Below are 14,390 nucleotides of genomic sequence, written 5' to 3'. Positions count from 1 at the left end.
GCATGGCGCGCGCGCGTGGATGGTCGAAAATACTGGAAGTGCGCGTACGCGCCATGTACGCGTACGCGTGGATGGTGCTCTGTTTTTCAAAAATTTTTTTCTATGTTTTTGCACCAATCCAAGCATTCCAAACCTCCAAACAGCTACCAAAACACCATAAAACCTTATTTAACATACTTAAACTACCAAACATACTCAACTAACTAAACAAAACATGAAATTAAGCTAATTCTACCAATATATACAAAAGAGAAAATGAAAGGATTTTACCATGGTGGGTTGTCTCCCACCTAGCACTTTTGTTTATTGTCCTTAAGTTGGACTTATGGGGAGCTTTTCTCAAGGTGGCTTGTGCTTGTACTCATCTTGGAACTTCCACCAATGCTTGGACTTCCAATAAGCTCCATCATTCAAGATTAATATCTTCAAGCTTTGATGGAGTTCTTCACAAACCATGGGCTCCCAAAATTGATCCTCATATATTCCCGGATCCCATATCTTATTTCCACACCCATCTTCAAGTTGATTATCATTATTCCATTTGGGTGGCATGACCTTAGAATTCTCAATAAAGTGACCAAACATTCTCCTAGACCCAAACAATCTAGCTCTATACCAAACCGTGCAATTAAGCTTTGAACATGCAACCATAATGAGCCTAGAATAATGTTTCCAACCACTAGCCATTTCCTTTTTGCTTTTAAAGCCACAAATATGTCTAATTTGACCATCCGTCTCTAGCAAACCATATTCAAGGGGAATAACAAAGCTTAAGTATAAGGAATTTACCCACTTGAATGAGAGAATGGATGGTGGTGGCTTGGGGAGAGGTATCTCCAATGTGCTAGCGAGCTTCACTCCCTTGTGTTCTTCCTTGTCAATCTCCACCTCTTCATAAACTTCTTCATTCTCAATCCTTTGTTCATCAACTTCATCTAACTCGTCTCCATCACTCAAGTCATAAATGGGAGGTTGAGAGAGATCTACCTCCACATCACTTTTAAATTCATTGGGAGAAGGTTCTTCAAATTCAAAGGATTCTTCACCAAGAAGATTGGGTGCATGATCTTCATCACCAAGGGAACTCAATTCTTGCTTCATTCTCTCCAAGTCTTCATATAGAATATGCCTCGGAGGTTGTGCACATTCCTCCTCAACATCAAATTTACTCTTCTTGGAGGGATTTTCTTTGATTTTAGCTTCCCATGGAAGTTCCGCATCTCCTAAGTCTTCAACCACTTCTTCCTCTTCTTCAATGATCATAGGCTCCTCCAATTGTTCTAACACAAAGTAGCATTCCTCCTTTTCCACCGGAGTTTCCAATCTTTCCTTCATGCTATGCTCTTTAATTGGTTCTCCACATGTGACCATGGGAGTGCTTTGAGTGCTCAAGCATTGGGAGGCTAAAATGCTTACTACCTTGGTCAAGGTAGCCATAAATTCTAGTATCTCCCTTTGCATTTCTCCTTGCCCTTGAAGTATAAGGCTAAGGGTTTCATCCATTGAGAATTGGGGTGGATAAGAGGGTTCATTGTCTTGGAGAAAGAGTTCATTATAGGAAGGTGGTTCTTCTTGGTAAGGTGGTGGTGTGTATTGAGGTGGTTCTTGGGAGTAGTAATCTTGGAATTGTGGTTCCATGTATGGCTCATATGGTTCAAAAGGAGGTTGGTATGGTAGGTAAGGATCATGGTCATATGGAGGTGTTTGTTGAAAATAGGCTTGTGAGTGTGGTTGAGGTTCATGTTGAGGATATGACTCATAGGCATATGGTGGTGGTTCTTGAAAGTCACAAGGAGATTCACCATAGCCATTTGATTGATATGCATCAAAGATTGGCTCTTCCTCATAGTGCATTGGTGGGGGTTGTTGCCATGATGATTGATCATAAGCATATGGCTCTTCCCACCTTTGATTGTCCCATCCTTGATACACATTACCATTATAGTCCTCATCACCTACAACATAGTTGTAATCACACTCATAGCCAAAATGAGAATTCATAATGGAAAGAGAAAACAAAAATCAAAAGATAATGGAAAATAAGAGAAATAAAATTCAGAAATGAGTTGGATTGGGCCCACAAGGCTTTAGAATTCGTTGGCCACGTTTTGCTTTAAGTGAACTAGGTGGCAGCAACGGCGCGTGCGCGTACTTTGCACGTGCGCGCCACCATACGTATAGCAACTATGGCAAATCTTATATTGTTTCGAAGCCCCGGATGTTAGCTTTCCAACCCAACTGGAACCGCATCATTTGGACCTCTGTAGCTCAAGTTATGGTCGATTAAGTGCAAAGAGGTCGGCTTGACAGCTTTCCGGTTCTTCCCTTTCTTCATGAGTTCTCCAACTTTTCATGCTTTCTTTCTTCATTCCCTTGATACAATCTTTGCCTCCTAAACCTTAAATCACTTAACAAACATATCAAGGCATCTAATAGAATCAGGGTGAATTAAATTTATCTATTTTGAGTCCTAAAAAGCATGTTTTCACATTCAAGCACAATTAAAGGAGAATATACAAAACCATGCTATTTCTTGAATAAATATGGGTAAAAGGTGATAAAATCCCCAAAAATCAATACAAGATAAACCCTACAAATGGGGTTTGTCAATCTATCCACATGAGAAAGACAATTGAAGAAGCTCAAGAGCTCATTGATACAGTTGCCAGAAATCTGCATCTGTACCTAAGCAGTGAACCTTCCATGAAAGAAGAGGCTAAAACAGTGACTGCTGAACTCAGTCCTGCAGAACAAGCTACTGAATTCAATCAGCAATTGGATTTTCTAACAAAACAGTTAGCCAAATTCAAGGAGAGACTACAAGAGACAAGAATGGCTAATATAAATATGGAAGTACAATTAAAGCAAACAAAGTAGCAGCTGTCAAAACAAATAACAGAAGAGTGCCAAGCAGTTCAATTGAGAAGTGGGAAAACATTAGATGCCCCACCTCAAGGTAGCAGGAAGCCAAGAAATGAGCAAACTATCCAAAATCCATCTGAGGACAGTAAGAGCCCGGAGAGGAATAATTCTGGCAATCAAACGCCAGAAATTGGGTGGAAAGCTGGCGTTGAACGCCCAAACCATGCTCAGTCCTGGCGTTCAACGCCAAAAACAAGCAAGGAATTGGCGTTGAACGCCCAAAGGAAGCACAGTTCTGGTGTTCAGACGCCAGGAACAGGTGAGGAGTTGGCATCCAATGTCACTCCAGTTTCTAACCCTGGCATTCAAATGCTAGTGAGGGATCAGATATACACAAGTGCTGATAACAACCCCTCTAAAAAGGCATTTCCAACCACCTCTGTAGGAAATAAACCAGCAGCAACTAAGGTTGAGGAATATAAAGCCAAGATACCTTATCCTCAAAAACTCCGCCAAGAGGAGCAGGATAAGCAATTTGCTCGCTTCGCAGATTATCTCAGGACTCTTGAAATAAAGATTCCGTTTGCAGAGGCACTTGAGCAAATACCTTCTTATGCCAAGTTCATGAAAAAGATCTTGAGTCATAAAAAGGATTGGAGAGAAATTGAAAGAGTTCTCCTCACTGAAGAATGCAGTGCAGTCATTCTGAAGAGCTTTCCTGAAAAGCTTAAAGACCTTGGAAGCTTTCTGATACCATGCATATTAGAGGGTAATTGCACCAAGACAGCCTTATGTGATCTTGGGGCAAGCATCAACCTAATACCTGCATCCACTATCAGAAAGCTTGGTTTAACTGAAGAAGTTAAACCAACCCGGATATGTCTCCAACTTGCTGATGGCTCCATTAAATACCCATCAGGCGTGATTGAGGACATGATTGTCAGGATTGGGCCATTCGCCTTTCTCACTGACTTTGTAGTACTAGAAATGGAGGAGCACAAGAGTGCTACTCTCATTCTAGGAAGACCTTTCCTAGCAACTGGACGAACTCTCATTGATGTCCAAAAGGGGGAAGTCACCCTGAGAGTCAATGAGGATGAGTTTAAGTTGAATTTTTTGGATGGCTATTCAGGCTACAACCAAATTGCAGTAGATCCTCAGGATCAAGAGAAAACAACATTCACATGTCCATCTGGAGTGTTTGCTTACAGAAGGATGCCATTTGGGCTGTGTAATGCGCCTGCAACCTTTCAGAGATGCATGCTCTCTATTTTCTCTGATATGGTGGAAAATTTCTGGAAGTCTTCATGGATGACTTCTCAGTATATGGAGACTCATTCAGCTCCTGCCTTAACCATTTAGCACTTGTTCTGAAAAGATGCCAAGAGACCAACCTAGTTTTAAACTGGGAAAAATGTCACTTTATGGTAACTGAAGGAATTGTCTTTGGGCATAAAATTTCAAACAAGGGAATAGAGGTGGATCAAGCTAAAGTGGAGATAATTGAAAAACTACCACCACCTGCTAATGTTAAGGCAATCAGAAGCTTTCTGGGGCATGCAGGATTCTACAGGAGGTTTATAAAGGATTTTTCAAAAATTGCAAAACCCCTGAGTAATCTGCTAGCTGCTGACACGCCATTTGTGTTTGACACAGAGTGTCTGCAAGCTTTTGAGACTCTGAAAGCTAAGCTGGTCACAGCACCAGTTATTTCTGCACCAGACTGGACATTACCATTTGAACTATGTGTGATGCCAGTGATCACACCATTGGTGCAGTACTGGGGCAGAGGCATGACAAGCTTCTGCATGTCATTTATTATGCTAGCCGTATTTTAAATGATGCCCAGAAAAATTACACAACCACAGAAAAAGAATTGCTTGCAGTAGTTTATGCCATTGACAAGTTTAGATCATACTTGGTAGGATCAAAAGTGATTGTGTACACTGACCATGCTGCTCTTAAATATCTACTCACAAAGCAGGATTTGAAACCCAGGCTCATAAGATGGGTGTTGCTTCTGCAAGAGTTTGATATATAAATAAGAGACAGAAAAGGGACAGAGAACCAAGTGGCTGATCACCTGTCCCAGATAGAGCTAATAGAAGGGGCGTTCCCCCTTCTTTTAAGATTTCTGAAACCTTTCCGGATGAGCATTTGTTTGCCATTCAGAAAACACCATGGTTTGCAGACATTGCAAACTATAAAGCTGCAAGGTTCATACCCAAGGAGTACAGCAGGCAACAAAAGAAAAAATTAATTACTGATGCAAAGTACTACTTGTGGGATGAACCCTATCTCTTTAAGAGATGTGCAGACGGAATAATCCGTAGGTGTGTGCCAAGAGAAGAAGCACAGAGGATCCTGTGGCATTGCCATGGATCACAATATGGAGGTCATTTCGGAGGTGAGCGAACAGCCACCAAGGTCCTCCAATGTGGCTTCTACTGGCCTACCCTCTATAGAGATTCCCGAGAGTTTGTACGTAACTGTGACAGTTGCTAGAGAGTTGGTAATCTGCCTCATGGTTACGCCATGCCTCAACAAAGGATCTTGGAGATTAAGTTGTTTGATGTATGGGGAATTGACTTCATGGGGCCTTTCCCACCATCATACTCAAACATTTATATTCTGGTGGCAGTCGATTATGTATCAAAATGGGTAGAGGCCATTGCCACACCCACCAATGATACTAAAACAGTGCTGAAGTTCCTCCAGAAACATATCTTCAGCAGGTTTGGTGTCCCTAGGGTACTAATCAGTGATGGGGGCACTCACTTCTGCAACAAACAGCTTTACTCTGCCATGGTCCGGTATGGGATTCGCCACAAGGTGGCTACTCCATATCATCCACAGACAAATGGACAAGCTAAAGTTTCTAACAGAGAACTAAAAAGGATCCTGGAACGGACTGTAAGTACCCGTAGAAAGGATTGGGCACAGAGCTTGGATGATGCTCTGTGGGCTTACAGAACAGCATTCAAGACTCCTATAGGGACCTCTCCGTACCAACTAGTATATGGTAAGGCTTGTCACCTGCCCGTGGAACTGGAGCATAAGGCCTACTGGGCAACCAGATTCCTAAACTTTGATGCCAAATTAGCTGGAGAAAAAAGATTGCTCCAGCTGAATGAGCTAGAGGAATTCAGATTCACTGCTTTCAAAAATGCCAAGCTTTATAAAGAGAAATAAAAAAGGTGGCATGACAGAAAGCTGTCATATAGAATCTTTGAACCAGGACAAAAGGTTCTACTGTTTAACTCTAGGCTCAGACTATTCCCCGAAAAACTGAAATCCCGGTGGAGGGGACCATATATGATTACAAGTGTATCACCATATGGTTATGTGGAGCTTCAAGACATTGATTCTGATAAGAAGTTCATTGTTAATGGACAGAGAATCAAGCACTATCTTGAAGGTAATGTTGAGCAAGAGTGCTCAAGGCTGAAGCTAGATTAAAAGCTCAGCAATGTCCAGCTAAAGACAATAAAGAAGCGCTTGCTGGGAGGCAACCCAGCCATTGGCAACACTTTTTCTGTTATTTTACCCTATTCTTGATTTTATTTGTTTATATAAAGTTCATTGTTAATAAGGTAAAGAGTCAATTGCATAAGTTCACAGGGTTACAGAAGGATTCAGAGCACAAACCAAAAAAAAAAAGATCACTGGAAAGAAAACGCCAGTAACAGACTGTTTTGGGCGTCCAACGCCCAAAAGAAGCATCCACTGGGCGTTGAACTCCAGTAAGGATAGCCATCTGGGCATTAAACACCAGAAAGAAGCATCTTCTGGGCGTTGAATGCCAGAAAGAAGCACCTTCTGGGCGTTTAACGCCAGATTTACAGCATCCTGGGCGTTCAGAAAAACGCCCAGTGACAAAGGAGTTCCTGGCGTTCAACGCCAGAAAGAAGCTACAACTGGGCGTTGAACGCACAGGGGAAGCAGTATTTGGGCGTTAAACGCCCAAAACATGCAGCATTTGGGCGTTTAACGCCAGGATGATGGGGAGGAGGTAAATTCGTTTTTACTTCACATTTTTCATTTTAATTTTAATTTTCATGTTTCAATTCATGATTTCTTGCATAAACATGTTACAAACCCTAATTTCTAAAAACCCTAATTTCTAAAAACCCTACTTTAACAAATGTATCTTAATCCATAAACACAAATTCTTCTTTTCAATCCAATTCAACTCTTTTTTCAAATTTTACAAAACAACTATATCTCTTTTCATTCTAAAATCCTTTCAACTAATCATTATCTTTTTCAAAATCCAAATTTATCTTTTTCAAATATCTTTCATATATTTTCAATTTTAAATCACATCTTTTCATATCATACTTATTTTTTTATAAATCATATCTTCTATATGATCTTTTTAAAAATTTCGAAAACCCACCCCCTCCCTTTTAAAGCCACATTCGGCCTCCCTCCTCTCATCCACCATTCGACACTAGCTCTCCTTCTATCCCTCTCCTTTCTTTTCTTTTGCTTGAGGACAAGCAAACCTCTAAATTTGGTGTGCTTATCCGTGATCACTAAACCATACCCACTAAGATCATGGCTCCTAAAGGAAAATAACCCACTCCAAGAGGCAAGAAAGAGAGTATTCCAAAACCACTTTGGAATCAAGGGAAGTTCTTAACCAAATAACATTCAGACCATTACTACAAAATAATGGGTCTAAGATCAGTGATCCCGGAAGTCAAGTTCGATCTGAAAGAAGATGAATATCCGGAGATCCAAGAGCAGATTCGAAACAGGAACTGGGAAATCCTAGCTAATCCTGAAACAAAAGTGGGAAGGAATATGGTTCAGGAGTTCTACGCTAATCTGTGGCAAACAGACAGGCAGAGAATATCTGGAACTGCCCTCTATGACTATCAGACTTTGGTCAGAGGAAAGATTGTTCACATCCACCCTGACAAAATCAGGGAGATCTTTAAGCTACCTCAGCTAAAAGATGACCCAGACTCCTTCAATAGGAGAATGATGAGAATAAACAAGGGCTTGGATAAGATTCTAGAGGATATATGCATCCCTGGAGCCAGGTGGACCACCAGCAGCAAGGGTGTCCCAAATCAACTCAAGAGAGAAGATCTCAAACCAGTCGCCAGAGGATGGTTGGACTTCATTGGGCGTTCTATATTGCCCACTAGCAACCGTTCTGAAGTCACCGTTAAAAGAGCAGTGATGATCCATTGCATTATGTTGGGAAAAGAAGTGGAAGTTCATCAACTAATCCCATCTGAATTTTACATACTTGCAAACAAGAACTCCAAAGATGCCAGGTTGGCTTATCCAAGCTTAATCTCTATGCTCTACAAAGATGCTAGAGTAAGGATGGGAATAACGGAGTACATCTCAGTAGAGCAACCAATCACTAAAACCACAATGGAAAAACAACAAGTGCAGGATGACCCCATCAAGAGGAGAGCACAGGAATTTCTCCCAGAAATCCCTCAATTTGAATATTGGGAACATCTTGAAGCATCTGTTACTAAATTGCAAGAAGCTATGGACCAAATAAAAGAAGAACAGCAAAACCAAAACAGCATGCTCTACAAACTGCTCAGGGAACAAGAAGAGCAAGGGCGTGACTTAAAGGAACTAAAGCGTCAGAAGTTATCTCTTGAAGGACCAAGCACCCCACAGACTAGAGGAACATCCACATCCCAAATTCAAGGTTGTTGAGTTCTAATCTTAGCCTTAACTCTGTGATAATTGTTCTTATTTGAGTTTTACCTTAGAAGTTATAGTAGTAGTTAGTAGTTATTTTATCTCCAATTAAGCTATAATTTATTTTTCTCATCATCATTAAACATGAATAAAATAGAAGATTTTCTTTAGAATAAGGAGGCAATATTTTTTGAGTTTTAATAAAAGAAATTCTAATTATTTACATGTGGTGGCAATGCTTTATGCCTTCTGAATGAATGCCTGAACAGAGCATATGTCTTTGGAATTTGATGTTCTTGAATGTTAAATATGTTGGCTCTTGAAAAAATGATGAACATGAGACATGTTATTGACAATCTGAAAAATCATAAAAGTGATTCTTGAAGCAAGAAACAGCAGTGAATACAAAGCTTGCAAAAAAGAAAGTATATGCGAAAAAAAACAAAAGAGAGAGAGAAAAAGCAAGTAGAAAAAGCCAATAGCCCTTAAAACAAAAAGGCAAGGGTAATAAAAAGGATCCAAGGCTTTGAGCATCAGTGGATAGGAGGGCTTAAGGGAATCAAATCCTGGTCTAAGTGGCTAAACCAAGCTGTCCCTAACCATGTGCTTGTGGCGTGAAGGTGTCAAGTGAAAACTTGAGACTGAGCGGTTAAAGTCAAGATCCAAAGCAAAAAGAAGAGTGTGCTTAATAACCCTGGACACCTCTAATTGGGGACTTTAGCAAAGCTGAGTCACAATCTGAAAAGGTTCACCCAATTATGTGTCTGTGGCATTTATGTATCCGGTGGTAATACTGGAAAACAAAGTGCTTAGGGCCACGGCCAAGACTCATAAAAGTAGCTGTGTTCAAGAATTAACATACTGAACTAGGAGAATCAATAACACTATCTAAATTCTAAGTTCCTATAGATGCCAATCATTATGAGCTTCAATGGATAAAGTGAGATGCCAAAACTGTTCGGAAGCAAAAAGCTATTAGTCCCGCTCATTTAATTAGAATCTGAGCTTCACTCAAAAACTCTGAGATATTATTGCTTCGTGACTTATTTGTATTCTATTTTATTTGTCTAGTTGCTTGGGGACAAGCAACAGTTTAAGTTTGGTGTTGTGATGAGCGGATATTTTATACGCTTTTTGGGGTTAATTTCATGTAGTTTTTAGGATGTTTTAGTTAAGTTTTTAGTATATTTTCATTAGTTTCTAGGAAAAATTCATATTTCTGGACTTTACTATGAGTTTGTGTGTTTTTCTATAATTTCAGGTATTTTCTGGCTGAAATTGAGGGAGCTGAGCAAAAATCTGATTCGGGCTGAAAAATGACTGCTGATGCTGTTGGATTCTGACCTCTCTACACTCGGAATAGATTTTTTGGAGCTACAGAAGTCCAATTGGCGCGCTTCTAATTGCGTTGGAAAGTAGACAGCCAGGGCTTTCCAGCAATATATAATAGTCCATACTTTGCTCAAGGATAAATGATGTAAACTGGCGTTCAACGCCAGTTCCATGTTGCAGTCTGGCGTCCAACGCCAGAAACAGGTTACAAGTTGGAGTTCAACGCCAGAAACAAGTTACAACCTGGCGTTGAACGCCCAAAACAGCCCAGGCACGTGAGAAGCTTAAGTCTCAGCCCCAGTACACACCAAGTGGGTCCTAGAAGTGGATTTCTGCACTATCTATCATAGTTTACTCATTTTCTGTAAACCTAGGTTACTAGTTTAGTATTTAAACAACTTTTAGAGATTTATTTTGTATCTCATGACATTTTAGATCTGAACTTTGTACTCTTTGATGGCATGAGTCTCTAAACTCCATTGTTGGGGGTGAGGAGCTCTGCTGTGTCTCGATGAATTAATGCAAGTATTTTTGTTTTCTATTCAAATACGCTTGTTCCTATCTAAGATGTTCATTCGCGCTTCATTATGACGAAGGTGATGATCTGTGACACTCATCACCATTCTCAACCCATGAACGTGTGCCTGACAACCACCTCCGTTCTACATTAGATTGAATGAGTATCTCTTAGATTCCTTAATCAGAGTCTTCGTGGTATAAGTTAGAATCCATTGGCAGCATTCATGAGAATCCAGAAAGTCTAAACCTTGTCTGTGGTATTCCGAGTAGGATTCAAGGATTGGATGACTGTGATGAGCTTCAAACTCGCGAGTGCTAGGCGTAGTGACAGACGCAAAAGGACAGTAAATCCTATTCCGGTTTGATCGAGAACCTACAGATGATTAGCCGTGCGGTGACAGCGTACCTGGACCATTTTCACTGAGAGGACGGATGGTAGCCATTGACAACGGTGATCCACCAACACACAACTTACCATAGAAGAAACGTGCGTGCGTGAACAAGAAGACAGGAGGAAAGCAGAGATTCAGAAGACAAAGCATCTCCAAAACTCCAGCATATTCTCCATTACTGCATAACAAGTAACCTTTTATTCATTCTCTCTTGTTCATTTGCAAGTCAACTGATAACCACAAATTAATATCCTGACTAAGAGTAGCAAGATAACCATTGCTTGCTTCAAACCAACAATCTCTGTGGGATCGACCCTTACTCACGTAAGATATTACTTGGACGACCCAGTGCACTTCCTGGTTAGTTGTGCGGAATTACATAGTGTGAAGTAATTTTCGTGCACCAACATGAAAGGGGTGCAAAGTTGCAAGTGTGGGAAGAGTTGAGTTAAATAGTGGGGTTATGCCAAGTGCCTTGTTGTTATATTGGAGAATTCAATGAAATAGTACAGGTGGAGGAACGACAAGGTGATGGGGCCTTACCTCGGTCTGCAGAAGATTTTAAGGCTTGGATCCAAGATATGGAGTTAGTGGACTTTCCGCTCACTGATCGTATGTTCACATGGTTTAGGGGACGCTCTTGTAGTCGCATTGATAGAGCTATGTTTAGCCTAGAGTGGCTGGAGGAGTTTCTGGAGACTCGGGTACGAGGTGGACCAAGGGGGCTGTCAGATCATTGCCCTATTATCGTAGAAGACAACAAAATGCGGGGAGGACCTAGGCCGTTCAGAAGTTTAGATTCCTGGTTTACGCATGAAGGCTTCATTAGAATGGTGAAGGAGGAGTGGAGAGGCTTGGGGGAGATTCAGTTCACAGATAAATTGAAAGCATTGTCGATTCCTTTAAGAAGGTGGCATAAGGCCAATTTTAGTGATATGGATAAGAAGATTACGACCTTTGAGGAAGAAATTAAAAAGATTGATGACTTGGTAAGCAATGGAGTGTATGATGGAACTATGGAGGCTAGGCGAAAGGCGCTAGTAAGTTGCTGTGACAAGTGGTATGTGAGAAAAGAGATTCATTAGAAGCAGATGTCCCGATCAAGACAAGCCAAGGAGATGGACAAAAATACAAGATACTTTCATCACATAGCCTCAGCAAGAAGGAGGAATAACAGGATAGATACTTTGCTAGTCAACGGCAGACAGGTCAGGAATCAGGCAATGATTAAAATTGCTATTATCGACTTCTATAAGGAATTATATCAATAGAAACACTCTCCTATGGTGGGCTTCAGGGATGGTCTAGTGGGAAGGATATGCCAGGATGAGGCTGTAAAGTTGGAAATGTTGCCGTCAGCTGAGGAGATAAGAGAGGCTGTTTGGGATTGTGAGTCCTCTAAGGCGCCAGGCTGTGACGGGTACAACATGAATTTCATTAAGAGGTGTTGGGAGGAGATAGGGCTGGAATTCACGACAGCTGTGATCGGGTTCTTTCAGACATCAAGATTACCGGCGGAGTCCAATATCAGTTGGGTGGCGCTGGCACCGAAGTTTGTGGGGGCAAGGGAGATTAAAGACCTGCGACCTATTAGTATGGTTAGGTGTGTGTACAAGGTCATTTCCAAAGTACTGGTGAGGAGGATGAGATAAGTAATGCCAGAGCTAGTAGGGGAGACTCATAACGCATTTGTGAAAGGCAGGAAAATACACGATGGGACACTCATTGCATGTGAAACTGTGGACTGGCTCAAGCGAAGGAAGGAGGAGGCAGCAATAATAAAGTTAGACTTCCAAAAAGCATATGATAGAGTCAAGTGGAGTTTTGTGGACTTAGTGCTGCAGAAGATAGGATTTGGGATTAGATGGAGATCGTGGGTTATGGAGTGTGTGACGACAGCTTCTATGTTAGTCCTGATAAATGGTTCACCGTCCAAACCCTTCAAAATGGAAAGAGGCTTGAGACAAGGTGACCCACTCTCTCCGTTCCTGTTCGTACTGGTTGTAGATGTGCTACATCGGATGATTAGAGAGGCGGTCAGGAATGGCCGTATATCACCATTGTTGGTTGGGCAAGATAGTATAGAGCTATCGCATCTTCAGTTTGTGGATGATACAATTCTATTTAGCCCACCGGAGGAGGAGACTATCAAGAACTACAAGCGACTCTTGAGGTGCTTTGAGCTGATGTCAGGGTTGAGTATTAATTTTGATAAGTCGAGCTTGATTCTAGTAAACTGTGACCAGCAATGGGTCCAGAGTATGTGCCGTTTGTTGGGCTACAAGGGAGGCTCCCTTCCAGTCAAATACTTGGGAATTCATTTAGGAGCAAATTTGAGGCTGGTGAAAACTTGGAAGCCCATCATAGATAAAGTGGAGGAGAAGCTAAGCCTATGGAAAGCGAAAGTGCTGAGTAAAGCTGGGAAGTTGGTGCTGATCAAGTCAGTGTTAAATAGCCTAACAGTATATTATCTGAGTTTGTTCAAGATGCCAAAAGCGGTTGCTAAAAAATTGATCTCCCTACAGAGAAGGTTCCTTTGGAGGAAGGAGGATGGAAATAATGGGATGGCACTCGTTAAATGGGAAGTGGTGTAGGCTCCCAAGAGATTGGGAGGATTGGGAGTTGGAAATGCTATGATCCGCAACACGGCTATGTTATTTAAGTGGTGTGCTCTTATAACAACCTAAATCCTAATGAGCTACTGTCAACTCAAGTACTACCTACTAGAGGAGGCCCCTGGAAGGATATATGTCAATTACAAATAACAAATCAACACTTAAGGGAGAAGATGATCATAGGTTTGTCCATGGAGGTTGGTGATGGACGGCATACTCATTTTTGGAAGGATGTATGGTTATACTGTGGATCTTTGAAGGATCGATTCCCCAGACTATTCTCTGTTTCAAACCAATGTGGATATGTTATAGGAGATTGTGGGTTTTGGGATGGGCTAGAGTGGATTTGGAATTTCCATTGGAAAAGAGAGCTCTTTCAATGGGAGTTAGAACTTCTGAGTGAATTACACGAAGTGTTGAGACCTGTGAATCTAATACAAAACAGAGAGGATAGTGTTGTGTGGAAACTAGACAGAAAAGAAGTTTTTTCAACTAACTCATTTGTGTAGGTTTGGCAGGAAGAATTGATCCCAGAGGAGGTTACCAGTTACAGCTTCACGAAGACTATCTGGAAAGGTTTAGTACCACCCAGAGTGGAACTATTTACTTGGTTTGTCCTAATAGGTAGAGTGAGTACAAAAGACAAGCTTAGCAGGTTTGGAATTATCAGACAAGAAGATAATATCTGTGTTTTCTGTCATACTGAGGTGGAGCAAGCCCACCACCTGTTTCTAGGTTGTGGATTTGCCTAGCAAGTTTGGAGTGCTTGGATATCGACGTTATGCCGACAGTGGGCTTTTCCAGGTTTGATGCGAGAACATTTCTTAAGCTGGATAGAGGAACCAAGGAGGAAGGAGGATCGAGAGCAACGACTGAGATGCTTCTATGCAATCGTCTGGAACATCTGGTTGGAAAGAAATAGAAGAGTATTCCAGAATGTAAGCAAAGGTGTGGAAGAGATCTTCAACATGACGGTGATGAGCGCCAACGA

At 41.3% G+C, this 14,390-nt stretch overlaps 1 protein-coding gene across 1 annotated transcript in view; it reads left to right on the top strand.

Annotated features, from left to right (window-relative positions):
* The window catches only part of LOC107636900, a 21,753-nt gene extending 9,317 nt beyond the window's left edge, over window positions 1-12,436 (top strand). The window contains exons 2-3 of the mRNA XM_016340372.1: window positions 11,297-11,824; window positions 12,056-12,436. Coding sequence (XP_016195858.1) covers window positions 11,297-11,824; window positions 12,056-12,436 — 909 coding nt within the window. The remainder of the gene's footprint in view (window positions 1-11,296; window positions 11,825-12,055) is intronic.

Source organism: Arachis ipaensis, chromosome B04 (genome assembly GCF_000816755.2).
Source record: "Arachis ipaensis cultivar K30076 chromosome B04, Araip1.1, whole genome shotgun sequence".
Classification (NCBI taxonomy): domain Eukaryota; kingdom Viridiplantae; phylum Streptophyta; class Magnoliopsida; order Fabales; family Fabaceae; genus Arachis; species Arachis ipaensis.
Note: the sequence above shows the minus strand (reverse complement) of the source record. Positions and strands in the feature narration are given on the sequence as shown.